The 24,931-nt window shown below is 50.2% G+C and overlaps 11 protein-coding genes across 11 annotated transcripts; 7 read left to right on the forward strand and 4 right to left on the reverse strand.

The window, feature by feature from the left end:
- Nucleotides 1-1,568: 1,568 nt before the first annotated feature.
- Nucleotides 1,569-2,094, forward strand: HO173_001207 (uncharacterized protein; the record flags this gene model as incomplete). Its single annotated transcript, XM_037303151.1, has 2 exons — nucleotides 1,569-1,785; nucleotides 1,859-2,094. The coding sequence occupies 2 exons, from the start codon at nucleotides 1,569-1,571 to the stop codon at nucleotides 2,092-2,094; spliced, it is 453 nt and encodes a 150-aa protein (XP_037169798.1).
- A 1,031-nt stretch (nucleotides 2,095-3,125) lies between these two features.
- HO173_001208 (uncharacterized protein) lies at nucleotides 3,126-5,304 on the forward strand (the record flags this gene model as incomplete). Its single annotated transcript, XM_037303152.1, has 4 exons — nucleotides 3,126-3,793; nucleotides 3,847-4,646; nucleotides 4,715-5,198; nucleotides 5,250-5,304. 4 exons carry the CDS (start codon nucleotides 3,126-3,128, stop codon nucleotides 5,302-5,304), a joined length of 2,007 nt encoding a protein of 668 aa, XP_037169799.1.
- Nucleotides 5,305-5,970: 666 nt separating this feature from the next.
- On the reverse strand, nucleotides 5,971-6,960 carry HO173_001209 (uncharacterized protein; the record flags this gene model as incomplete). The annotated part of the gene is made up of 1 exon (XM_037303153.1): nucleotides 5,971-6,960. The coding sequence occupies one exon, from the start codon at nucleotides 6,958-6,960 to the stop codon at nucleotides 5,971-5,973; it is 990 nt and encodes a 329-aa protein (XP_037169800.1).
- A 974-nt stretch (nucleotides 6,961-7,934) lies between these two features.
- HO173_001210 (uncharacterized protein) lies at nucleotides 7,935-9,105 on the reverse strand (the record flags this gene model as incomplete). Its single annotated transcript, XM_037303154.1, has 4 exons — nucleotides 7,935-8,093; nucleotides 8,202-8,787; nucleotides 8,865-8,932; nucleotides 8,986-9,105. The coding sequence occupies 4 exons, from the start codon at nucleotides 9,103-9,105 to the stop codon at nucleotides 7,935-7,937; spliced, it is 933 nt and encodes a 310-aa protein (XP_037169801.1).
- Nucleotides 9,106-10,912: 1,807 nt separating this feature from the next.
- On the forward strand, nucleotides 10,913-11,156 carry HO173_001211 (uncharacterized protein; the record flags this gene model as incomplete). Its single annotated transcript, XM_037303155.1, has 2 exons — nucleotides 10,913-10,985; nucleotides 11,044-11,156. The coding sequence occupies 2 exons, from the start codon at nucleotides 10,913-10,915 to the stop codon at nucleotides 11,154-11,156; spliced, it is 186 nt and encodes a 61-aa protein (XP_037169802.1).
- A 664-nt stretch (nucleotides 11,157-11,820) lies between these two features.
- On the reverse strand, nucleotides 11,821-12,847 carry HO173_001212 (uncharacterized protein; the record flags this gene model as incomplete). Its single annotated transcript, XM_037303156.1, has 2 exons — nucleotides 11,821-12,272; nucleotides 12,319-12,847. The coding sequence occupies 2 exons, from the start codon at nucleotides 12,845-12,847 to the stop codon at nucleotides 11,821-11,823; spliced, it is 981 nt and encodes a 326-aa protein (XP_037169803.1).
- Nucleotides 12,848-13,799: 952 nt separating this feature from the next.
- Nucleotides 13,800-14,327, forward strand: HO173_001213 (uncharacterized protein; the record flags this gene model as incomplete). Its single annotated transcript, XM_037303157.1, has 1 exon — nucleotides 13,800-14,327. One exon carries the CDS (start codon nucleotides 13,800-13,802, stop codon nucleotides 14,325-14,327), a length of 528 nt encoding a protein of 175 aa, XP_037169804.1.
- An 11-nt stretch (nucleotides 14,328-14,338) lies between these two features.
- HO173_001214 (uncharacterized protein) lies at nucleotides 14,339-14,539 on the forward strand (the record flags this gene model as incomplete). Its single annotated transcript, XM_037303158.1, has 1 exon — nucleotides 14,339-14,539. One exon carries the CDS (start codon nucleotides 14,339-14,341, stop codon nucleotides 14,537-14,539), a length of 201 nt encoding a protein of 66 aa, XP_037169805.1.
- A 136-nt stretch (nucleotides 14,540-14,675) lies between these two features.
- HO173_001215 (uncharacterized protein) lies at nucleotides 14,676-15,810 on the forward strand (the record flags this gene model as incomplete). The annotated part of the gene is made up of 2 exons (XM_037303159.1): nucleotides 14,676-14,702; nucleotides 15,175-15,810. The coding sequence occupies 2 exons, from the start codon at nucleotides 14,676-14,678 to the stop codon at nucleotides 15,808-15,810; spliced, it is 663 nt and encodes a 220-aa protein (XP_037169806.1).
- Nucleotides 15,811-20,948: 5,138 nt separating this feature from the next.
- On the reverse strand, nucleotides 20,949-22,868 carry HO173_001216 (uncharacterized protein; the record flags this gene model as incomplete). Its single annotated transcript, XM_037303160.1, has 1 exon — nucleotides 20,949-22,868. The coding sequence occupies one exon, from the start codon at nucleotides 22,866-22,868 to the stop codon at nucleotides 20,949-20,951; it is 1,920 nt and encodes a 639-aa protein (XP_037169807.1).
- Nucleotides 22,869-24,094: 1,226 nt separating this feature from the next.
- On the forward strand, nucleotides 24,095-24,647 carry HO173_001217 (uncharacterized protein; the record flags this gene model as incomplete). Its single annotated transcript, XM_037303161.1, has 2 exons — nucleotides 24,095-24,274; nucleotides 24,312-24,647. The coding sequence occupies 2 exons, from the start codon at nucleotides 24,095-24,097 to the stop codon at nucleotides 24,645-24,647; spliced, it is 516 nt and encodes a 171-aa protein (XP_037169808.1).
- Nucleotides 24,648-24,931: the final 284 nt, after the last annotated feature.

Consider the following 24,931-nt stretch of genomic DNA (forward strand, 5'->3'; position numbering starts at 1 on the left):
CTCCGTTGCTCGTCTCGTACTTCGCATGTGTACTTGGGATTCAAAAGGACGGCCTCCTGCTGCTCTGGCACACTATTGCTTGAATTTCAAAGCCCGAATTAGGGTAATCAATCGATTTGCTCGTTATTACATCCTCACAAGCTCGTATGTATCTAGTTTCACGGCTCAAAGATTTGAGGAGCAAAGATTGGGCAAAAAAGGATAAGAAAGGCTCCTCGCAGCCTCCCACGCCCTAGATGCTCCAATCGCCCCAGCAGAGGTTCGCATAGCTTCTATCTGTCAATTTCACCACCAGAATGCAAACGGGTTCTACTGGCGCAACCTTTCGGCTGACTGGGTCTTCTTCTATTTACTAGTCATCAGTCGTCGCCACCCGTGAGACAGATTCTCAACACTTAGCAAAGGCGTGCGCTAATGAATTCCTCAGATGCAATATGTATAATACAGAGCCAACCGAGTCAGCCGGGCTAGCCGCCTCAGATCATCAATATTTATCACGAAATTTCTCCAGAGAAGAAGAAACAGGAGGGCTGTTGTGGCTCCATGTGTTCGTGTTGTATTTGGACGCTCAAGTCTCTGATGTGCTGTGAAAACAATTTTGGCGATGACTAGAGAATGATGCAGGAGCTCTGATGATTACATTTGTGAAAGTCCATCTCGCTATTAGTGCAGAAATTGCGACGGGTACTTAGATGCGAAGGAGCTCTGGGTAATGGTTGGGAAAATAGCGCTGCCTTGTTTGGTTACTTTGAACGAACATGCGCGAGTCCTCGGATGCCGTCTCGTCAGCCAATCGTTGTGATATCAGATGTACCTCGAGGCTAGCGTTGGAGAGAACGTCCAAACATTCAAGCACGTTGAAGACGTGGGAAAGCGGAAAGCTAATGGTAAATAATCAGGCTATATGGAGATCTCAATCATATTACCAAGTAGATCGTTGGTCCTTGGTCATTGACCTCCGAACTGTATCGCATGTACGGAAGTGGAGGCCATGAAGAACTTTGATAGTGTCCCTCGATTCTGTTGTTGTTGAGTAAGGACAAGAAAATACCGTAGGGTAGAAGAGCACCGTTGGATAATAGAATGTTGCAGAGTAGAGAGTATCACAGGATAGGAGAGTGTCGTAGGGTGAATAACTATCGCATGATAAGAGAGTACAGCAAAATAAAAGACTCTAAGGCCTATCTCTCCTTGCAGGTTTTGAATACCCTGCGTGCCTGATGAGATCTTTACTCGTGCTCTAGAGTTTCGAGTGAGCCAAGCCCTAATCGATAAGATTAAGACCTCTGGGGCCAGGCTGAAAGCCATTTTACTCGCTTTCAAAGTCCATGCCCTGACATGAGCAAAGAGGCTTTTGAATGTTAGTATCTTCCTTCACCCGACGTGCTATCAACTCTTGTCCTCGAAGCTTGATCAAGCGCACTAAGGGTAATCGCGCTTCTTTGCGTCATATCATAGCTCGCGTAGAACTTGCCGGCAGTGTCCAATTTGCAAATTCCCAATTCTTTTGCAGGCACACGCAGTTCAAACGGCATCAGCCAAGTCACCTCAAGGAATCATTGAGAACCATGTCTGACGACGCCTACTCTTCTTTCCTCGACCAAGCCAACCAGGACACTGGTGCGAGCAAAGCCTCTACGAGATCCAAATCGGCAGCCACAAAAGCCGTGGACACCGATGTGCCGGTCACGTTGCAGAAGGTGGATCAGTACTACACGTCTGAGTCTGACGAACCTTTTGAGCCTGTGAGCTTGAAATGGAGTGGGAAAAATATGCCATCAGAGAGTATGCAGCCACAACAGGCAGCCTCTTTACGCCCGGACAGACGTGAATGTACGCTAACAGCGCCTTCCTGAAGACGAGTTTGGGAAACTCATAGAGCACGATTCCGAGGTCTCGACCTTGACCGCGAAAGAATTCGACCCGCAGGGAGAGTACAAGAAGGTCATGGAAGCAGTCGAGCAGTCGGGGGATGGCAAGACAAGGATATATCGGGTAAAGCATGGCAAGACGAGACTGGAATACTATGTCGTTGGCTTCGATAAAGAAGGCGGAAGGGTCGTGGGATTGAAGGCTAAGGCTGTAGAAAGCTGAGGGATTGAGGTATCCTGTCAATTAAGGTTTGCTAGGCACAGACATTGATTGTCACCTCTATAGGATCGAGGGCGCAAACGATTGAGGATAGCAAATATAGCTATTCAAGCGCGGTACATGACGAAGCATGTGCCATGGCCTGGGGAGGACCTTTGACAAACTCCGGTTCTTTGTCCTTGTTGTTCTGATCTGATTTGCTTTTCTTTCTTGTTCCTTCCTTCCACTTTCCCAATCCTTTTTCACCTTCAAATCTCGTTCAGACCAAAGCTTCCAGAAACGAAAAAGGAATGTCCCATATTTCACATGTACATGTGATGGCCAGGAGTCAGAAACATAGATAGGAAGAGGCGTTGGGATGGATTAGTTTTCTATGTCGTGCAGAGGGATGGTACCCGTAGATGTATGATATTTAGCCAGCAGATCTGCTTGCGCACGTAGAGTAGATTGGAGATGCTGTTGGAGTGGCAATACAGTACTAATTGCTATGCTGCTTACTACATGTATAAATAGAAATGAGGCTCCACCACTACTTTAGGCATGATCGCTTGTCCAACTACCTTAGGGCCGGGTAGCCGGGCCCCATTTCGATAGACTAAGGTAGTGATAGTCACCGTCAAATCTTGCTGAGCCTTGGCACTGATTTGGCACTCCTTTTCACACTGCTGTCACGCGCACTCTACCAAAAAAACATACTCTACGTACCACCTCAAAACCATACAACTTGCATACAAATTCTACAGTACTCGGCTCTCTTGCCTCTTACCTTCGTTTGAGCCTTCATCTGCACCTTCGAATCCCTTTCACAGCTGTCTCATCCTTTCAATCATACCATTGATCCTATTGTTGCTGTTCGTCTGACATTATCACCGAGACCGATGATCTTACCACACTCCCACCCAGCTATTTTCCAACGATAACGCCAAGGCGGGGGGGAGGCTGGCCTTCACCATCTCGCCATATTGGGGCTCTCTATTAATCCTCTGACCCTAGAAGGCGACCTTCGTTGACCGAGCTTCGATCAATCTCGCAAGATGGCTGACAGTCGATCAACATCGCCGCCTGGCACCCCAATAGAGAGAGATATGCCTCATGTGCGCCTCAACAGCTCGCAAAACAATCTCCTCGCAAATGATGTCCTCAACAACCGACCGACAGGGCCAAGCAGGCAGAAGTCCGCGCGATCCCTACTCCCTCCACCAAGACCCTTGACGGCGCCGTCAGTAAGAAACAATCCCACTCTGAATCGCATGTACAATGGCGGTCCCATGGATTCAGCCGAGAGCCTGCTCATTCCACCAACACGATCAAGAACACACAGATTCAGAGACGAAGAGTCAGTTCCCGGATCGCCGGTGGAGGGGATATCGCGAAGAACCAGTTTCAGCTCAGATGGCAGAGGTTACGGAAGGGACCCTTTTGCAGATTCAAGAGCAACATCACGAGCTCCATCAAGAGCGGGCAGCGACGATGAGCATGTCAACACCCAAACAGTATCTGAAAAGTATAACATATTGCCCTCGGCTGGACTTCTCTTATTCCCAGAAGATGTAGAAAAAGATGACTGGTTACATAATCCTGATCCAAACGAGAAGGAGTCGAGGGAGTGTAATATCTTCACTAAACGAGGAGTAGCCAACATCGGTGGTCTTGGTCTTGTGGTCCTAGGACTATTGGTCCTCTTCATTGGCTATCCTATACTGTAGGAACCATTGATCTATCGCGTACTTGGCGCCTATGCTGACAAGTGCGTAGAACATTCGTGCAAAGATTCGAACCTCCACCAAATGAGTGCGCCTCGGATCCAGACTGTATTGATGTTGGGAAGATACCTCTGTTGAAAAACATTCGCACCAGCTTAATAGATCCGGACACACCGAGCGATATGAAGACAAAGACGGCTGCAGACGGGACGACGTTGAATCTGGTCTTCTCGGACGAGTTCAACACAGATGGCCGCACTTTCTATCCTGGAGACGACCCCTTCTTTACTGCCGTGAACTTGTGGTATGGTGTAACTCAAGATTTGGAGTGGTACGACCCAGACGCCGTCACGACCAAAGGTGGTGTTCTCGAGCTCAGATTTGATGCTTTCGAGAACCACGGGTTGAACTATCGCTCGGGGATGGTACAGTCGTGGAATCAGATGTGTTTCACTGGTGGGCTTCTCGAGGCTTCCTTATCTTTACCTGGGCGAGGAGACGTACAAGGCTTCTGGCCTGGGTTCTGGGCTATGGGAAACCTGGGGAGACCAGGCTATGCAGCTACGACGGACGGAATGTGGCCATTCAGTTATGGTAATACCTGCGACCCTGGGATAACAGCAAATCAGAGCTCGAATGATGGGATCAGCTACCAGCCAGGAATGCGATTGCCGGCTTGTACATGCGCAGGCCAAGATCACCCAACACCAGGCAAATCACGGTCGGCGCCTGAACTTGACGTGCTCGAAGCTACGGTTTCCCCCCTGGGCCTCGATAACACCGATATGACAGGTGTGGTGTCTCAGAGTTGCCAGCTTGCTCCCTTCGACATCTGGTACCAGCCAAATACTGGTAGGTGACGCCATTCCATTCTTATGTGTAATTCCTCTCCCTCTGCATCGAAGCTGACAAAGACACAGAATTCATCGAAGTCTATGATAATTCTATCACACTTCTCAATACTTACCAGGGAGCGCCATTCCAACAAGCCTTGTCCGGCCTGACGAATATCAACAATGACTGGTACGACGGCAATGGTTATGCAACGTATAATTTTTACTACACCCCCGGACCAACTGGCCGTGTAACGTGGTCTGTAGCCGATATTGAGGCATGGACTCTGGATGCTCGAGCTATTGGCCCCAACGGCAACGTGGGACAACGAGTCATACCAGTGGAGCCCATGGCAGTCGTCATGAACTTTGGCATGTCCACTGGGTTTTCTAACGTCGATCTCCCGGGCATTGAAGCTACCCTACCTGCAACCATGCGCTTTGACTACGTCCGCATCTACCAGGATCCTTCCTCTTCGTCCAGTGTCACGTGTGATCCCGAAGGGTATGAGACAACGGATTACATCGCCAACCACATGAACGCTTACACGAATCCGAATTTGACACAATGGTATGTGAATGTACACTGCTCGCTGCGCTTTGCTAACACGCTGGTGGTCAGGCATCAAACCTCACATTCGTGGCCAAGTAACACATTCGTGAACGACTGTAAATGACTGCGCCTCCTTTGTCCCTTCTCCCAAAGGACGCTGCTTCAAGCATTGCGAATGAACCCTTTGACCCAACTTCTCTAAATCTTATCCACAATATGCATAGCGGGGTCGGCGTTTTCCATCCTAACGGCCTCGTGTCCTCGGACACGATCATCATGGCTGCGTATTCATCAGTGCAACGAAACTACATACAACGGCTCTTACACAGTAATCTAATTCTCGTTAGCCTTGATGGCTGATCGCTTGGGTTTTGCATTTGAGTTTCTGCTTCGCTGTGTACAATACCATCACAACGTTGTCGAAATGTGCAGGAGGCAGTGTCCTGTTTTTTGGGTTTGAGTTTGGGGTTAGAGTTGGGTGGAAGCTCTCGAGCCACATGCATTATAGTGAAGCTTCAGCTATAGCCAGCATCACGTGCTGGTTGACTTGCAGAACCAGAAATATGATCAACAAACAGCAATTCAACCGCGACTTCCTCGTAGCTATGCTGAAGTGTTCCAGACGCCCAGAGCCAAAAAGGTTTGTCCTTGGGTATCATGTATCCAAACAAAAAGAAGCCCACTGATCCAGCGACCCATGCAATGCAAATCATCCAATTGCGTAAAGTCGTCAAAAACCCCAGTCCTCACAGCACATAGAATGCTTCCCAATTTCACATCATCATCATCATCAAACCCCAACCCTCAGCATGCAAAACGCGATGTTCACCAACACCCCCGTCACCACCCCCACCTGCCGCCGCTTCGTCCACACCCCTTCCTCCCGCACCAACCACACAATCGCCCCCACCGCCCAGAAAAACCCCATCACGTTCCCCCACAGCATGTCCTCCAGCCCGCCCCCGCCGCCCCCTTCCTCGTCCCCGTCCGCGCGCCCTCCCCCGTCCAAAGGCGTCCCCGCGTCCAGCCAGCGCTCCTCCAGCGCCCGCAGCTCGGCCCCCGACGGCATCGCGTCCGGCGTGTGCGTGTGCGCCTGCACGGCGAGGAACTGCGACCGCAGGGCGGCGATCTCGGCCGCCGAGAGGCCGGCGGAGAGGAGCCGGTCGAACCCTTGCGCCGGGGGCGGCAGGCTCGGTCGTCGGTAGTCGTCGTCGTCGTCGTCGGCGGTGCGGGCGGGAGCAGATGACGACGCACGCTCGTCCCGGCCATCGGTGTCGTGTTGGGAGAGCGCGACGGCGGCGGTTTCGGCCTCGGCGTCGAGCTCGGCGGGCGACAGCCGCGCGCCGGTCGCGATGGAACAGTGGACGTAGAGGCGGGCGGGCGGGGGGCCGGTCGCGGAGAGGCGGAGCGAGGCGTGGAGGGGGGCGGTGGGCGGGAGGAGGGCGCCGGCGTGGATGAGGCGGAGCGGGCAGCCGGCGAGGGCGGGGGGCAGGTGCGGCCGGATGAGGGTGGCGAGCGTGGTGGGGGTCGTGGCGCGGGGGTGGGCGATGGGCAGGGGGAGGTCGGGGAGGGAGGTCGTGAAGCGGATTATGAGGGTCAGAGGGGGCGGGGGGGGGGGGGGGTGGGAGGCATGGTTGCTTTGGTTGGGTGGTTGTGGGTGTGGTGTGGTGTTTGGCGGGGGCGGGTTCGTGTGCTGGGTGGGTGGAGAGCTTGGTTGTGGTCTTGCGCCGAGTCGTGAGAATATGTGTCTCTGTTGTTTGGAGGAGGCAATACGGTTCATCGACTGATCGGATGAGTTAGGGCTGAAACTACGGAGGTCGGCACCAAAAGTCCTGCAGATACGCTAAAAAGCTTGGCAGTCTTCGCAAACATTTCTGCGTAGACACGTAGACCATTGTCTAATGGAGATGCTTCATGTGGTTACGTATGTACTCATCAGCCCGCACATTCGAATCATACGGTCATATCATCCCTCCCTGATTGCCTACCCTATACGCGTTGCCGCCCTTCAGACGAATGATCTATATGCCTGGGCATAAGCTCTATCCAATTCTGAATTCTCTTCTGAGAGGGTTCCTGTGTCCAGCACTTCTTCCAACCCCCCTCGGCCTCTTTTCAAATCCTGGATGCGCCATCCTAAGTAGTATACATAACGCTAGGTTCAAGGCTAGCATAACTCAATGCAATTGAGATCGGACTAATTCCCGCCTCATGGCATTCTGGGAATATCGACTGATAAGAAGACTAATTTTTGGCATACGCCGAAGCCTTGCCCTCCACTACCTTCCTGTCGAGTCGGTAACGCTTGTATTCCTGAGCGGTCTTGAGGAGTTTGAGGATACGGACCTTCTTTTGATAGCGATATCAGTTGATTCCGCCTTTCCCGTGGTAGTGACCTTTCCAGTCCTCGAAGTGAAACGCCACTCGCGCTCTCTTACCAGAAGGGCTCATTAAGCCCATATGCCGTACGCCCGTCTCGAACTCCCATTGAGCTTTGACCTTGATTTCAAATGCGGCGTTGATTTTGGCGAGATCCTCGGCATGCTTGCTGAAAAAAGGGCAGTTCCTTTGCTTGATTTTTATGCAATAGAAGATTTGAGAATCGCCGTGGGTTCACAAGCTTCGTAAGGCAGAACCCCTAGAACCAGGTAGAATCAACGGAAGGTCCTCTGGGCGATTCCGTGTATATAAATCGGAGCATGACCACCTTCATACTTTCTTCCTTATGTTCTTAATGGCGTTGCTTATGCTCCCTCACACAGCCTTTTCTCCGAAGTGCTTTCTCGCTTGCGCCTGCTGGATGCCTTCTAGATCTTTCAGACATGGGGCGAACAGAAGCTTTCCCATAGCGAGCTTGCGCACAGTTTCACAAGCGACCATGATCCAGAGCAGCGTCACGAAGATGGAGAAGATCTGACCACAGTCACGTATCAATTTGTGTCATAATCAAGATCTCGTCTTACTCGCGGCTGCATACAGCCAGCCATTGTTTGCCAAGGAAATTCAGATGGGAATACGTACTGTACCAAGCACCTCGAAGAACATCGACGGTATCTCTTTCCCTAGTGTCGTCGTTGAAACGGTGAATACACCGAGCGGGAAAGTAAAGCCCCACCAGCCCATATTGAACGGAAACTTGCTGCGGCTGATGCTGGCGAGGGCAAAGAAAAGCCAGACGATGGCAAAGCCCCACATGATGAGCGCTATCAACCAGCCCACAACATACAAAATTTCTCCGGCATTTCCGGCAGCCATGTCAAGTGTGTGGGTCTCTGGAAAGACGCGAAGAGCCACTTTCCCCAACTGCATAATGCCAAAGCCGCCTTGGCCCAGCGGACCCAGCGGCAGAAATACGGAAACGATGACCTCACGTGCAGGTAGCTTGTGTACGGTGAGGCGTTGGAAATATATTACTAAGACGACCATGGCGAGAGGGATACCGGTGCCCCAGAGGATATAAGATACTATAACGGTCCACAGAGCGTGATTAGGGTTAGGCAAGACTTCAGCGACAACACCTCCGGAAGCTGCCGCGACGATTGTTGCGACAATCGGTAACAGCCAAGCCGCTGTCATTGTAGAAAGCTCGGTTTTGTGGAAGTACATACTGTATTGGAAGTGATAAGCCGGCTGAGCTTTTCCATTGAGACATTGAGATATGGGGAAGTGCGCAGAGCTACTCACATCACGAATGGGAGATAGAAACAGGTGAAGACGGCCATCACAGCGTCCACCCACCACAATGCCCAAGCCTAATGCTGTCAGAATCTTGACTTGCATGTCAGCACAACGGTTTTGCACTTACGAGGTAGATGGCCCAGGTTCCCCATGCGGGGACGCAAACGAAGACAATCATATTGATGATAGTCGCAAGACCCATTGGAAAGGTGCCAAGAAAGAGTGACTGTGCTGGATGGCGAACCATTGCGAACCAGATTTCCGGATATATAGTGTAACGCAGGATTGATATGAGGAGGAAAACGCTGAAGAGGAACACGTTTAAGGCGAAAATGATGACAGATATCCAGTAGAGCCATGATCCGTTATAGGGAAGATTGTGGAGTAGTATCGATACAATGCCGGTGCCCATTATGACCGAGAACCATCTGATTGAATAATCTACATTCAGCCAATTTTTTTCTCAGACCACGTCATGAAAGTGAATATAAGGAACGACGAAAGGCAACTCGTCTGCCCAAAGGTACGCCGGGGGATATATCAAAATTTGAGCTCACGATGGAGTGAAGTTTCTGATAACATTTCTCCAGCCCCTCTGTTCCTTGGTCTTTTCTATCGACTCTTCGGCCTTTTGTTCGCGAAATTCAGCATTCGATGCCTGCAGCCCACAGTCTGGCTCCTGGTCGGAGTCTGTATCTTGCGCTACGGGTGCTTTGAGAGAATCTTGAGACATATCAGGAAAGGCAGCTGTGAAGGGTGAACCCTTTGCATTTGACTGGTTAATGGTATGTTGAATCTGACCATTTGTGCCAGCGAGTGAGGGAATCATCTTACGTTGGGAACCTTGTCGGAGGGTGATGGAGAAGATATGAGTATGGCTGCATCATAGTCTTAAGGAGGATGATAATAGTTTTTCCGCGAGTTGATCTGCGACATGTGGATGATTGAACGTACTAGCGTGTGCAGAAAACGTTGGAATACTTGGCACTAAGAAAATCGCACACACACCTACTCGTGTTGGAGTCTCGCTTAATAGCGCCGGGGAGTTGACCAATCAAACTACTCAGTTCTCCGCGAAAATCGTAGTTTGATTGGTCAACTCTCCGGCGCTATTAAGCGGTAACTCTCCTGACAGCACGATTAGTATTCACTAGGATTTGCAATCTACTAGGATTTGCGTAATTATCTTAAACCCGATAAATCCGACGTAGATAGCTACCACTACCATGGCTAATAAGAAGTTTTTCTCCAACTGACCAAGTATTCCAATGTTTTCTACACACGCTAATACCTGGATAACAATAATTACCAATAATAAAGATGCGCAATGACGACGCCGCCACCACCACTGAGTGACCTTGGATCCGAGGGGTCCGTTTATCTTACCGGCTTCCCCGGAGGCTACGAGGAAGGCTCGGAACGTACTCTAGCGTGTTCTACCCCACACTTCAGAATCTCATGTTTTAAACTTTGCGGAGCTATCGGATGCTAGTGTACAACAATATTGGCGATGGATGCTAAAGTACTGAATCGGCGATGGTGCGAGGGGCACCTTGGTTGCGCGTGGATGCCACAACCAAAACATCTGCGACGCCGCTATGTAGCCCCACTGCCCCACTGTCCTACAGAAGGATCCCAGATTACATACCTGACCTCCACAACCTCTACAATTTCCCGCATCTCCTCAGGGATGATATGCTCCGCAGCAATTGAGAGAGCATGTCCCCCCAAACAACCTATACAACCCGGCTCTACTTCGCCAGACGCCTTCTTCTCACCAGTCAAAGGCCCTTTCTCTCCCAAACGTCATCAAGACACATTTCCACCTTCCCGCCTCTTCGAAATCCAAAACAGCCACCGCTACGACCGGCAGAAATCGACCGGGCCTGCGGTGCTCCTCTAGATTCAACTGAAGCCGGGCCCCCTCACCAGCCGGTATTTTAAGGCCAGAAGCGTTGTGGGTCTCACTGATCGAGCTGCTGTCATTCAGGATATTGGTGTGCTGATTAGATAACACTTCCTATAGGATTATCGGCGCAGGTGCAATACTGACTATGGCGGGGCTTTACTTCTTCATCCCGAGCTCTTCTTCGTTCTCCGGCCAAGCTATGCAAAAGAACATACTCGGTACGAATGCTGGACCGTTTTCTTCACGACCTGTGGCTGATACAGTTGCCGGCTCAAGGTCAGCGGCAAGCGCTAGAGCGGCATGAAGGCGATAGAGAGGAAGAGGAAACTGATGCGGAGAAAGCGGAGGAAGCGGAGATGATAAAGATACAGCGAGGGAGGAAAGGGTAAAAGGAACGAAGACACGAGGGTAGAATCGCTTTCTGCAAGAACACCATTGTGATCAGGATATCTCTTTCTTTATGGTGAACTAAGTTATTCTTGGGAAGCCTCGGAGGAGGTTACGGCTCCAATTTTATCTGCCCAATTACATTGTCCTTTATGGACTGATTGCCTTTTATCACAGAGGGCATGCTACCTGTACGCTTACTGAAGCTCTTCAATGGCGGTCTAGGAACCGTGCATTACCTAAATTCACGGTCTTGCGGCTTGCAGCATAAGCATAGCTCGATCATCAGGCATTACAGGACCGCAGACGTGAGCTAAAAGCATTTGTCTGTGTAAAATACACTGCTAACGCTGACCTGATAGAATGCCATCCTTTAGCGAACCATTCCGCACAGCAGTCCAGAACAGCCATTTGTCGAAGTCAGAAAGAGAGAGATGAGAATTGTCCTGAGGCTGCGTAAATGTGATAACCCCCAGCGACCCGGAACAGGACATCAGCACAAACATCTTGGACGCTTACGATGACGGTTCCCGATTGCGTGGAATGTTTGGCATGCAACAGGTCATGATCGAGTGAAGTCCATTCTACTACTGAATACTTCACAGGTGTCGTCTAGTGCTGGAGCTCCCTGTCATATATGCGCTGTCGTTTTGTTGTTGTCATACTCTAGCTTGTCGACTCGTCCGCGGCCTCAATAGGCTTGAGTCCGCTGTTTTCCTTGCGGTACGCCATCAGAAACATCTCCTTCATCTTCTCCGGCGTCAACACCGTTTGCCCACCTGCGATCGCTCCACCCGTGGCTGCCAATGCTACACCTCCACCTACCGCGCCACAGGCAATGATCCCATTAACAGCTGCTCCGCCCCCCATGGCCGCGCTTTGACACCACGCAAATAAGCTACCGGCTTGTGCAATTCCGATGGACGATTGCCAAGCGGTCACCGCTGTACCAGCAACAGGACCAGTTGCTGCAAACCCAGCTAGTCCCAGGGCAGGGAGTGCAATGACTGAAGCTGTCATAGCGACTCCACCTACGACCTGGGAGGCAAGAAGGAAGGGATGAGCTTTGGCGTACGCACGAAATCGACCACCAATTGGTACTTGGCCGGATTCAGCGACTAGGGAACGTCAACAATGCTCGAATAGCCTACACGAACTACTTACGGAGTCTCTCCATCTCTTTCTCGAATTCCAGACTCCAGCACCCAAGGATATAAGGCCCCATCGCCATGTAGAAGACGTCATCTGGGAAAATGCCATGACGGTAATGGTCCTGCACCTCCTCCTCGCTCAGCTCCTCGAAGGGTTCTTTTGCTGTCATGACCTCGTAGAGCAGAGTACCTAATGCAAACCTCTCCGCTCGCGTCACCCTCTCTCCCTCGTCAAGCCCGAGGACGTTGTGAGGAGGGATCCGGAAACGAGAGGGGTAGAAGCTCCGACCTCCCTTTTCTGACGACAATGCCACGACGGAACCATGTTGGTGCAGAAGGATATCCCAGGGTCTGATGGCCGCAATTGGACCGGGGTTTGATAAGAATAACCTCACGATCTCTTCAGCCCATCGTTGTTGCAATTCTTTTGTCATATCGGGTAAATCTTTGATATCTTTCAAGCTTCGTATGGCGTGTACATGGGGAACATCACCGCTCCCCCATCTGACTCGAATCCGACATGTTGTTGGTTCAGGATCCATGCTGCGTCGGTCAGTTGTGGTTCTGTGAGCCACCCGTTTATTCGAGAGGGAAGGTTTTGTGTTGCAACGACGATGTTGTGGAATTCATGGATGATGTCCGTAGGATTGTTCAATTCTACGAGTGCTTGTGTAGCATCGGACGTGCGCGACCAGCAAACAGGCAACAGTGCATTTGATTGGACAAGAAGTCGCTCTTGCATGCGAGACCCCGCGCTCCGAGTCTGATGTCAGCGTGTGCAGGATGCTTATAATTCTTGGCATCCTGATTTGATCCCACACCGCCAAACCGCCTACAACAATGATAACCAAGATTTTGATCAGTGCCCTACTCACGATAAGAAGAACACAACGGTAAGCTCAAGCATCTTCTTGATAGACATTTCTCCAATGCTAAAGTACTCGTTCCCTTTCCCTCGGGAAATAATCTCACAATTAGAATACTCTACTAATCATTGATTGTTGGTCTCTACAGACCAAGTGTATACTATCGATCTCTGTCTCATACACATTGATTGTCTCAGCGCCAGATATTATGATATAGACCAGTGCGGGTGGGAGACAGACGAAGGTGCCAAGCCTTGATATCCTTTTTGCAGCCCCCACCCTACAAGGAACATCCCCTCGTCCCAACTCAGTCGTGAATAGACTTCCGTCTTCCTGGGGCGCCGAGATGTGGAATAGTCATGGTTTATGAGACCCTTTCGTGCGGAGCTGTCAGCGCGTCCGCCTCGCCGAATGATACTTCCCATGTGGATTTCTCATCGCAACTGGAGGGGATTTTCTCGAATTGAAGGGTCCCATATCCTGCGAGACTGGTCAGCTCTCGTTGACGAAACGGTATGTGATTGGGTGTGGGACGGTGCGATGACCCCGTTTGGGATCGCGGCGACTTGGGGACGCAGCGATTGAGGGGGTTGAGTGTGGCTATGGAAGATTCAACGGACCTCCTCGGATGGGGCAGTTGGCTTTTCTGACCGGGCACCGCTTGATCGGCGTCAAGTCCAGACGGGTACTAGACTCCTCATGGTTTGAGGGAAGACGGAATTCTATTTTTGGCTATCTGTATATAGATGAACGACTAGGCCAGCCGCGACCGAGATGCTTTTCCCACTGCTCACCACCGCCATCACCACCACCGGCCTATGATCGCAACGACCTTCACTCCGGCATGCCGAGGTACGGCCTCAAGTCAGCAGCTCCCCCTTTCCCTGCCGCCCGGGCCCCTGAATCCCAAACGCACCCACCATGGAGTTCCCGCGCTCTGGAGCTCCAATCCGCCCGCATTCGAAACACCCGTGCTGATGATTTGATTGGACGACCCTTTGCGGATGTCCCCGTTCCAGGACGTGAGATGAGCATCGGACATCACCTAGACGATCATACACTGGCAGTTCCCGGGGGGGTCTCGTTGGCACGGCGGGTCGGCACTGAGGGTGAGATTCAACGGCCGCGGCAAAGCCGGTGCGGTACGTCCGGGTGAAGTAGTCGAGCATGGCGGTGGAACCGCTCAAGGCATCTCCTGCCCTCTGGGTTCAGGTTGGGCGCCAGATCTTCGGATCGTCGGAACCGGGGGCGGGGTTGACGACTGTTTTGGACGTTGGCCTCGTCCGCGATGGCTGCACCGCGGACGCTGAGAGCCGGGAGGGTGCTAAGGGCGGTGATGCGGTTGAGTTTGACTATGATCGTGAGTGATGGCTCTGATCTTTTAGTTTGAAGGGGACATTTCTTGTTAGAGGGTTGATCGCGAGAGGAGTAATGAGGGCATGTCGCGCTCTTGGAGTATCCCACTCCAAAACACCTCTTCATGTCCCATCGCCTTAATATTCTCATGTTTGAGCACAACGTGGGGGGCATAGTGCGCATGATGTGACATCTTGCCGTCTATACTCGGAAGCTCTGCTTCCTCTCCCTCGCCCCTTTACTCACTCCCGTTCGCATCATCACAACGCTGCTTATGTAGCCGAGTCTTTCCCTGGCCACGTTACGCTGATCTCTGACTGTATCGTTTGGTGTTGTGTATTGCTATGTGGCGATACTAGTATACGTTACGTTTTAGATAGTAACAGACCTTTAGCAACCACCCTTCTGCTCCAGTCGCAACGGTTCGCGGAATCCGTCTCGGCCTTTCTTTTGGATAACGAGAAGCATCATGCAGCTCCGGTCGGCCGATATCATCTTCCAAGCCCCAAGATGGCTACGCCTGCGAGATGTCCCACAACGTTCAACCTCGCAGGCTTGCGGGCGCTGATGCGAATCACGGACCGCGTCTTCATTTCCTTGTGAGATTTTTCCCTCGTCGACTTCGACTCGGTGTAGAGGGTCGGTAGCGATGGCAGTCTGCTGCTTCGTACCTCGCGAATGGAAGACTGCGGTCGGTTTCCTCGGCTGGGACTATCGGGGGTGAGAGTCCATCGAATCTTCCGCCTGCAGGAAGCTGTGAGGCGGACGGCTCCACGCTCGTTTTTCCGGTTCTTCGCCGCGATCAGGACGACGAGCTGGTCTCGTTCCTGCAAAGTGGCCAGGGGGAGGCGGAATGGTTTGTTTGGCTTGTGGTTTTGAGTGATATCGGAAGGAGGTCCTTTTCTGGTTGGGTCAGGGGCTCTATCGAGGATGTGCCGGATCTTGACGTGGAATTCGAGCCGAATGGAGTATTATGGCAATCTGTATTTTGGTGTCTGACAGCTATCGCGCTGAACACCATGGCCCAACCTTCGGGTATGATACTCAGGTTATTCCCTTCCAAATATGGCTTCGTCCTACGGTCTTCGCCTATCATCCGCGTCTTGGACGCACTCCGTATGGTGTTTCGTGTTATTTTCGACAGCATCAGCGTTAATGTGATGGAACTACGATTCCGTGGCATGGGCGATCGGGCTGAAGAGGGTAGCCTCACTAGTCTACAGAGAAACACCCCTTTTCGGCTCGTATCGTTCGCATTCGGTGCGGTCCCTCAGATGATCTGACTCTACGCCGTGAGTGGAGTTCCGACAACGCCATGGTGAGGCAGTATATTCTTGAGCTCTTTCGTCGTCCTCGAATTTATGGTTCGAATGTCCGAGGGAAACTGGCATAAGTCTATTCCGTTTTTCGACCAAATCAATTCGGGTAAAACGATTGAAACCGAAATCTCCGGTCGCCTTACTTATTTCGTCGTCAGCGCGACGCCATTCATGGGTCTTCCGAGCTTGTTAGTTCAGAGGACCCACAGAGAAGATAGCTACGAAGACGAAATAAGCATGTTCCTTCACCTTCTAAGTCTTTCGGTAACTTTGGTAGTCGAACTCACTTTGTCGGACAAGAGATTTGAAAGCAATTCTTAGTTCGCTTTGGTGCTGTTGTGCCCAATTACCCTATCTGTAAATGTCACTGTATTGGTTGAGATTTCTGGTAAAGGCGGATTTGCCCAACAGCTCACAACTGGCGGTAGAGACCTTGCGATGACCGCCAGCACAATCTTGTGGTTCCGCAAACATTTGAGCCGAGAGAAAGCGGGCTATCTAGAGCTTGGTTTGCAGGTATGCAGCTTGGTTTGCAGGTATGCATTTTTGCTGGTACATTTTCTGGCCGCACTGCTAGGGTATCAAATCTGGTTCTATAGAGGTGATACCTGGAAACCTTCTTGGACCGATGCACTGGATTGAGAACAAGCGCTTCGTTGCGGGATAACCCATGAAGCGTTAGGGTAGTTCTGGGCATTGCAGAGAGAGCCTGAGATAAAGGGAAAATTGGATGATGGTGAAGACATCGCGGTAGCGATAATGGATTTGACGGCGGTTGAGAAGGTGACATCAATCAAATGGCATACAACAGTGGAAGCTTTTTAGAGCACTCCGGGGGCTTGTTGGATTTGGAAAGCAAATGTGTAACGCTAGGAAAATATGAGTGAGACTGTATCTTGCTACATCGTAATGTGGGAGTCTCAAAATCGAGTTCTGCTCTCTCTTTCGGACGAATCTCGGTATTGCGTGCTCTTGTTTTCGATCCATCTAGGGTTCTATTCCGTAATCCCTATTCGTAAGAGGTAACCTTGTGTGAACCGTTGAAACTACAACGTCTCCGGACTGCTTCGGTAATCGTCGAGTTCGATTCTCAAAGGTCCACTGCGGAGCCATTGACCGGCGCTTCCAGTGTCGGGAATGTGAACCGTGGCTCATCAGCTTCAATTAGTCGATCTTCTTCAGAACCTGTAGACCAGATGAATACTCCAATGCTCTGATATGCGCCTTCGCCGATTCAAAGACGAGGATGAGAATGTCAGCCGTGAACTCGGGTACAGATGCATAACAACACATGTAGGACAAGGACCGTGAGAGTATTGAAGCAAGAAATTCGGGAGAGTGGATGACAGAGATCTCACCTGTTAGCTGCCACCCCACCTTTCCCTGACTTTCGATACAATTTTTAACCAAGCCTTTGGCTACTTTCCAGATATTATAGTAGGTCGTCGTGTCCGATGTTAATCCCGTCTTCGAGCCCCCGGGCAGCTGAGCGGGATCTGGGAAATCTGAAAGCATGACTATCGCCAGCGTACATGTGCCTAGTTCAAGGAAAGGATGTTAGCAGCAAACGGTGGCTTTTGGAACAATTCGACCTTGACACTCTGGAACCATGATGATTCCGTGGTGGAATGGATGCCAAAGAAGTAGTGAAATGACAGCATTATCATTGGTGGATAAGCCTTACGGAATGTGTATTTTCGAGGAGTCCGTTGCGGCGGTGAATGTGTAGTTTTCTTTGCGCCTGGAGCCCTGAACTCTTTTGATTTGCGGTGGCCTTCGTCATATGTCTCGAGATAGAAATAATCGAGCACTCCCAAACAGTCGTCGGGTTCCAGTTTCGGGAGAGACCAACTTTCAATCTTGGTACAATATTGCATCCGAAAATTACTTTCCGCCACGGAAGTATGAGAGGAACTTCGGAGATGCGTGGATGTCAGGTTCGAGACAGTTGAGCTTCTGGTGATATTGATCGTTGAAGGAACGAAGGCAGAGCTCGTGCATGCTAGAGATCCTACAACAAGGAGAAAGCGTGGGATCATCCTGATGAAGCAATGAAAAGAGGGTTCGCGTTCAAAGTAGAGGACCACGGGACATGGAGAATGAGTCCATGGTCACGACTGCTCCTAGAGATCCATAAAAGCATGGGTTTTTGAGTGCGTATAAGCGAAATGCGCTTGTCGAGGCGGTCAAGCTGCTGTTGAGCGCGTGTTGATGGGGAGATATCCTACAAGCGTGGTACTGACTGACATGTCCCAGTTATGATGGCAATCTACATAAGAGAATAGGAATGCCACATCTCGAAAGATGCGCGTTTTAAAGGACTGTTTTCGTAGTTGACAGATCATATAGTTGAGGTTTTGGATTTTCGGAAAGAAAGAAGAAGGAAAATAAGCGAGAACGAAAAGGAACGTTATAATATCCTCATTCACTTACTATGTTTGTACTCGATAGAGTTCACTCGTTTGAGCCAACATCTTCAGAGGCTTGTAGACTGCACATCTCTGGCAACATCAGTCAGACCCTAATAGCCCAATCAATCACAACCCCTGAGGTTGTCAAATCTTCTACCTCCAACTTGAAGGACGTAACAAAACCCTCAACCAAGTCCATCGACGATGGCCTCACTGTTCTGGCCGCCTTGGATGTAGATATATGCAAGTCGGCTCAAGGGATCTCATCCATCCATGCTCGACTTGACGGCGTCCTATCTGCGACGGAGTCTGTTGGTCAAGCGCGGCTAGTTTTGCTGGAGGAAGAGGTTCACGCAGAGCGAACCCGTTGAGGGCAAGATAGCATCAAACGTTCTGCGGGTACTGCTCCGGAGATTGTTCTGTTTGTGGACCAATGATTCGTCTTGTGTACATGAGGGGAGGAGTACTTGCTCCTCAGAGTTGGGATTTTGATTGTGACCGAGCTTCGTGTTGGTTTTTGGTGGCTTATGGCCACTAGCCCTGGCTTGGGACAGATAGCTCACTCGACGTTCAAGTGGATTCAAGGCGCCAGGGAGGCTGAGATGCGGTCCCTGCAGCTGCCTATATTACTGTGAGCCACAGACTGACTGCTTAGAGGGGAAAAGTCTCAAGTGGGTCTGCATATATAATCCGGAGTATGCCCGCCTGCACGCCTTCCCTCCTTATGTTGATGCAGACCAGTCACATATCTCCAGCCATAACAGACATTCGGTATAGTCTATAATCTATTCGCTTGCACCAACACTTCCGCAAAGTCAGAAGAGTCACTGAGGTCTTGAGGAATTCGTGAAGCAACGAGATGATTGCAGCCATGGGTAGACAAACCTTCTGCAGTCCTAGGCTTTGAAGGAATGGAGCATTTGGTACAGAACTGTGTCGATTGTTTCAATGAGAATTCAAGGGAAGGAGGGCTGGGGAAAAAGACGAGTGTAGGGATATGCCAAGCAGGTAGAAGAAGAGCTGGTCCAATTGACGGACCACTTGGATGTGCTACATTTCCTTGGTAATCCTGCAGCTAGAGCGTTGCACTTTTCATACATCTGAGCCGTAAGGCTCCTGTAGCCTGGCTTCCTCTGCTTTATACCTCTCTTTCTCAGTGCGCCTTTACTGATCTCAATCGTCATCTTCATCCTCCCCCAGCTTTCCAGGAAAGCAAATGGACAGCAATGTAACGCCAATGCCTGGATATTCTTTCTTGACCGCCATTCAGAGAGCCCATGGCCTATTCTCCGAGAAAGTATTCGCGGTATGTTAGAGGAATTCCGAATGCAGACGGCGAACGAGATTTGCCTGCCACAACAAGTGTGTGTATCATCCCCTGAGCCCCAATACCGACTAAGAACCAGGACTGGTCCTTGACTCCAGAGACCGTTATTAACAAAACGACCCATGTAGCAGTTAAACTAGCCATGATCCATCGAGTATTGTTCCCCGTTGATATGCCCTCACCCGTGCTTGCTAAATCTTTCCGGAGTAAGACAGGGAGTCCATATACCATGCTGCAATTCGGAGATACGAGTGATCCGAATATGTAGCCGATGCGATGGCCATGTGCAAAAAGCAGACTTGAAGCCTTTTCCAAGCGATTGCCGTATTGTTATACTGGTATAGGTGGTTCAGGAAGCTTCTTGCAATTTCGACGATAGAGACACTTGGGTTATAGTCGAGTGGCTTAACGCTGTGATTTTCCCATTTCGCGGGTTGGTATCTGACCCTCGGAGAGCAGGCGATAATAGCGAGTTGCACCAATAGCCTGCCTTGCGCACGAGACCTTTCTCTCTCTACCTACATGCTGTGGGCGCAACGCTCCCTTGTCAAATATCAACGGGGATGCGGCTTGAGGATGATAATCGCGCCACTTCCGTAACTGGGAATACCTGTCGACTGCGCCCAAAGGATCAATCCATGCACGATACGCCATTCAAAAGTCATCTCGAACTGTAAGCCTTACCCAGCGAATCCAGCCGTATTCTATGTTACGTCCCGCTTGAATCCCAGCAATGCCCGGGGAATAGTCAACAAATTCGGTGTTTCGTTTCACTGACTGGTGAGTCGAGCTCGTCGATACCTGCTTGGTATTGGCGAATCCATCCGGAGCTCTATAGCAGGATCTTAATCTGCAACTCCATACATTACCATGGATAGAGTCCCATTCATACTCTACGACATTCCGATACACGCCATTGAGAAATGTAATAATATTCGAGACCACTCAGAGGCGGGATCAACGAACGTGTTGAGCTCAATATCCAAACTCCCCAAGTACCTTCGCCGTCTTTCCTTGACATTTTCTTGGAAGACTTGAGGGGAGGTCTGGGGCTCAATGAACAACTCTTGAGAACCTATGCATTCGGGACAAGAATGCAGTTGCTTTGCGAAGCATTCTGCTCAAGTGTTGGTAAACGTTCTCTCTTCCATTCGATGGAGCCCCTTTTGTTTTGAAAGAGAATAGAGCCTGGACGTGCATTCGAGCTGGACAGCCTCCTCCTCATGATGCTAGCTTTGACCTGCCTTTGTGTAAGCGCATCAACGGTCTGGGCTCGCAGCAAACTCCTGATGCAGTCTTGAGGACATGTCGAGTCTGCCAAAAATGGGACTGCCAGATTTTGGGAAGACTACAGCGTTAGCGATCTATTCAAAGAGTCCTGAAAGCAATTTCCAGTCGTTGGCATTACCCTCCAGTAAGTCATTCTGTAGTGCAGAATTCTGGCCGGAGGCTGTCTGACCAAGGTCCCAGATACAGATTCCCGACCTACTCCACACCTCTGCATTCGTTTTCTGGATCAGTATCAAGCCAATATTGAAGCGATCACCATTGAACTCGGAGTTACTACCTCCCGCCAGCTTCCACCAACCTTCAGTATGCTGGTCGTCGCTGAAACGGCCTAATAGTAAGACATATATCGAAAGCCCTTGCCGGGAACAAAGGGTGACCAACTCGGCTGCCAGTCTATGCTGTCGTTCATCTCTTGGTATATCTTGTGTGGGGTCATCAGTGAAAAGAGAAAATGGCAATAGCGCCGATGAGTCCACTATAATCTGCTGTGTGCTCTTCTTCCCAGTTCTCCTCCTAGGAAGTATATGACGATCCATGGAGCTCCAGGCTTTTTGTAGAATTTCGAAGGAGCAGATCTTGCCTACGAATGAGGCACAAGAGTTGCCATCAACCTTTGTAGATGAGAATTGGCATAAACATTTGTGATCCCCTAGAAAGCTGCTAGTGACAAAATAACCTACTTTGGAAGCCAGCTCAGGAACTCTCGAGTCACTGCTGACTCTCCAGGCCTGACCTTGCCTTGCAGGCTGGGTGTGAACATGCAGTTGGCTCATAATAGGATACTTCGTAAGTAAATCCTGTCCAAGCTGTAACTCCAGCTCTGGCAAATTGGGGCTCGCCCCCTTGTCTGCGTGGGGTGCTGAGATGCCCAGTTGAAAATCAAAAACTTGCATGATTCCGTAAACGCGATCTACGGGTCTTGAAGTCAGGCGATTTGATGCCACAGTGTAAAGAGCCATAGGATTCTCCATAGCAAGCGCCGCAAGACCACTCCGCTCAATCATGTCAATGAGGCGAACTTCTGTATCTGCTGTCGGCAGACTCAGCGCCTGCTTATAAGCTACACTTCTTTTGCATACAGCATTGAGAGTCTCGCATGCCGTGAAGATATCTCTGAGCTGTGGAGAACCAACGCGAAGAGCTTCCACTTCTCCAGAGATTACATAAGCCCACTGGCTGAGGAAGGCCTCCTGTAGCGTCCACAACGAGCTGAACCATCGTTCTTCGGTTAACAAAGTAATGTTCTCTAGTGCTGAGGCTAGCCATTGCTCATCACCTTGGAGGAGCATCCGACGGGTGTTTGCCACTATTCCAAACCAGTTTTCCTTGATCTTTGCCTTGGTTTCTTTTATCATTGAGGCTAGCCATCGTTCATTTCTAAGCAGGGTCATCTTGAACTTTGATCCTGGTATGCTGGTCCATTGATCCTCAGGGCGAAGAGTCTGGGTCAGGCGCGGCTCAGCAGTTGCTGCAGCTGCAACAATGCCGTTAATCTCTCTCTCAAGGCCTTGCAGTGTGGCTTGGTTGAGCCACACGATAACATGTTTGGCCTTTCTGAAGATTCGTGCTTGGCGCCCTATCTCGACTGCCATTTGAGGATGACTGGGTATTTGATTAATACAAGCAACATCAAGCCAGACGAACTCGATTTTAGAAGGGGTGAAGGCAGGATTGTGACCGGAGTAGGAGTTGGGCTCAATACTTCGACGGATGAGCTCCTCAAATTGCCCTACAGTGAAATGAGAGTCATCAATCCGTGGGATCTCCCAGTCCACCCCATCGAGCTCGATGGGCTTGACATGAGGTCTCTCGAGGGCTGAGTTCAGTCGATAGCGACCCCAGGTGTACGAAATTGCGCTGTATCTGGGCTTGATGTGCCCCCCGTATACGTGGCCGGCTTGCCATTCATAGGAAGTCATGGTAGGTACGTGCAACAACCTCTGCGGCCAATCGCCAATTGAACCGTCGGCATCAGTCTGAGACGATATCTCCATGAGACTTGTATCGAGAATGCTGATTGTGTCCCCGAAGGAGAAGATTGCATCTGATATTTGGTCGGTGAGATTGACTGATTCTCGGGAAGAGATTACACAGCCTTTCAAACGTTCGATTCAACGAGCGGCGTGTCCCCGCGGCTCGCGAGTGTTTGGCATTGGGGACTAGGTAATGATAGGCAGATGCATGAATTCTTTGAATCGGCGCTACATAGCTCCAGTAATTAGCATTTGCTACGCGGAGAGAATGCCTGCTTAGCATTCTACGGTTCCAAGGTGGCTTGCAATTGTAGGGCGATGACTTGACGTCTGACTCAGCTCCACCATCATTGGTCAGAGGCTTCGCCTAGCGGGAAAGGGGTTAGATCCAATCCTCAGCAAGATGAAGATAATCTTAGGTACCTCAGTTTTCCTCGTAAGTACCAACCTCCTTCCGTCCTATTTGAGTGCTTATGTGCTTTTGCTCATCAGTCACAACTAACTATTATTCGAAGAAAGATCAATACGCATACCCATGGTCAACATGTGTAACCCATGACCTTAGCATGTAGTCCATCCATGATTATGGCTGCAGAGTCTACTTGGTATCGATGATGAGGGAGTGGTAGTAATTTTCATGTCAAAGAAGCTAGAGTTGGCGACATACTGCTTGCCTCCATGAACCACTCTGACAGCAATTTGCGGGGCTTTTCTTGACTTTTCGAGTTCGTGAGCTTGGGCTTCAAAAAGAGATGGATGAGAGTAAAAGCAATCATCACAAGGACAGGCAGTGACAGGGTGCCGTTAGTTGTCGGACTTGGCATTATTCACGTAACCCTTCAGGCGGAGCACTATTCGAGATCTTGGCGTGCAGCACTTTTAGTGCTGACCTCCGTAAGCTTTGCATGAGGCTTTCGCGTCCTTGATGCATGTGGTAGGCTGTGCTGCTGCACCAACCCTTGCTCTTACCCCGACGCCTCATGTTTGCGCGCATCGAGGAACAGCTCCCTTTTGAAAAGTCCAGAAAGCCCCGCATCGTTCGTTTTACAGTTCTCAAATGCCGGTAGCAGGACTTTGATCAATATTGCCAACATCAACTGGCCGGGCGTTGTTGCCCTTAGTCCTGTGGATATCATATTTTTGTATATTAAAGCTGATTTTGTATCTGAATGCCTTCCCTCTTTTCAAGTCTTTTTCTAGATTGCAATTGCCTTCAGATCCTAGAAAATTGGAACCTTTGATTCAGCATGGCTTTCGAGGGCCTTGCTGCTCTTGGCGTTGCGAGCAATACAGTCCAATTCATGGATTCTGGCTGCCGGCTAGTATCCCAAAACCAAGAATTGTACATGTCTTCCAATGGTCTAGCAGATGAAAGTGTGGAGCTCGAGAGCATCACCCAGTCTCTTGGCCGCTTGAGTAACGATCTGGTGGTTGAGCATTCGTTCGAGAACTAACCTTCATCAGATGATGCTTGATGTCATATTGGAAGATATCCTACCTCTTGGGCCTGCAAAGGCGCTTGAGAAATATTGTGGCCAAGTCGACGTCATGCTGAGAGCCAAAGACTGCAAGAAGATAGCAGATGAGCTCTTAGATGCCTTGGATCAGCTCAAAATCAGAGATCCCAGGAAAAGGTGGCAGTGTTTTCAAGTCAGCCTGAAAAAGATATGGAAGCCCGAGATAATTGACGGCATGGCAAGGAAAATAGAACGTTTCACTAGCCAACTGACTATATGTTTGGTCAAAATCCTCAATTATTGCAAATACACTCCAATTCACCGAACCCCCACTACCAGGTAACAATTGATTGCATAGTACGAAGCCGTCGGAGCTTTCCTCATCTCTTCGCACTCTTGTCTAAAACAAGCGAGCTATTAGTATCTACCACAGCATTAACATTTCGAGAGCATGAGACACATTACGCTCAATTCATGAATGACCACGGGATTGCCTCATCCAACTCCAGTGGATACTAGTAGATGGCCTCGTGCACACATGAATGAGAGGTGAAAACGTGATATTCAGGCCTTCGTATTCCCTCGAGACACGTCCTATCTTGCTGAATCATTGAGGCGCGCCTGATC

This window comes from Letharia columbiana (assembly GCF_014066305.1).
Source record: "Letharia columbiana isolate WasteWater2 chromosome Unknown Sc0000002_s0, whole genome shotgun sequence".
Taxonomy (NCBI): domain Eukaryota; kingdom Fungi; phylum Ascomycota; class Lecanoromycetes; order Lecanorales; family Parmeliaceae; genus Letharia; species Letharia columbiana.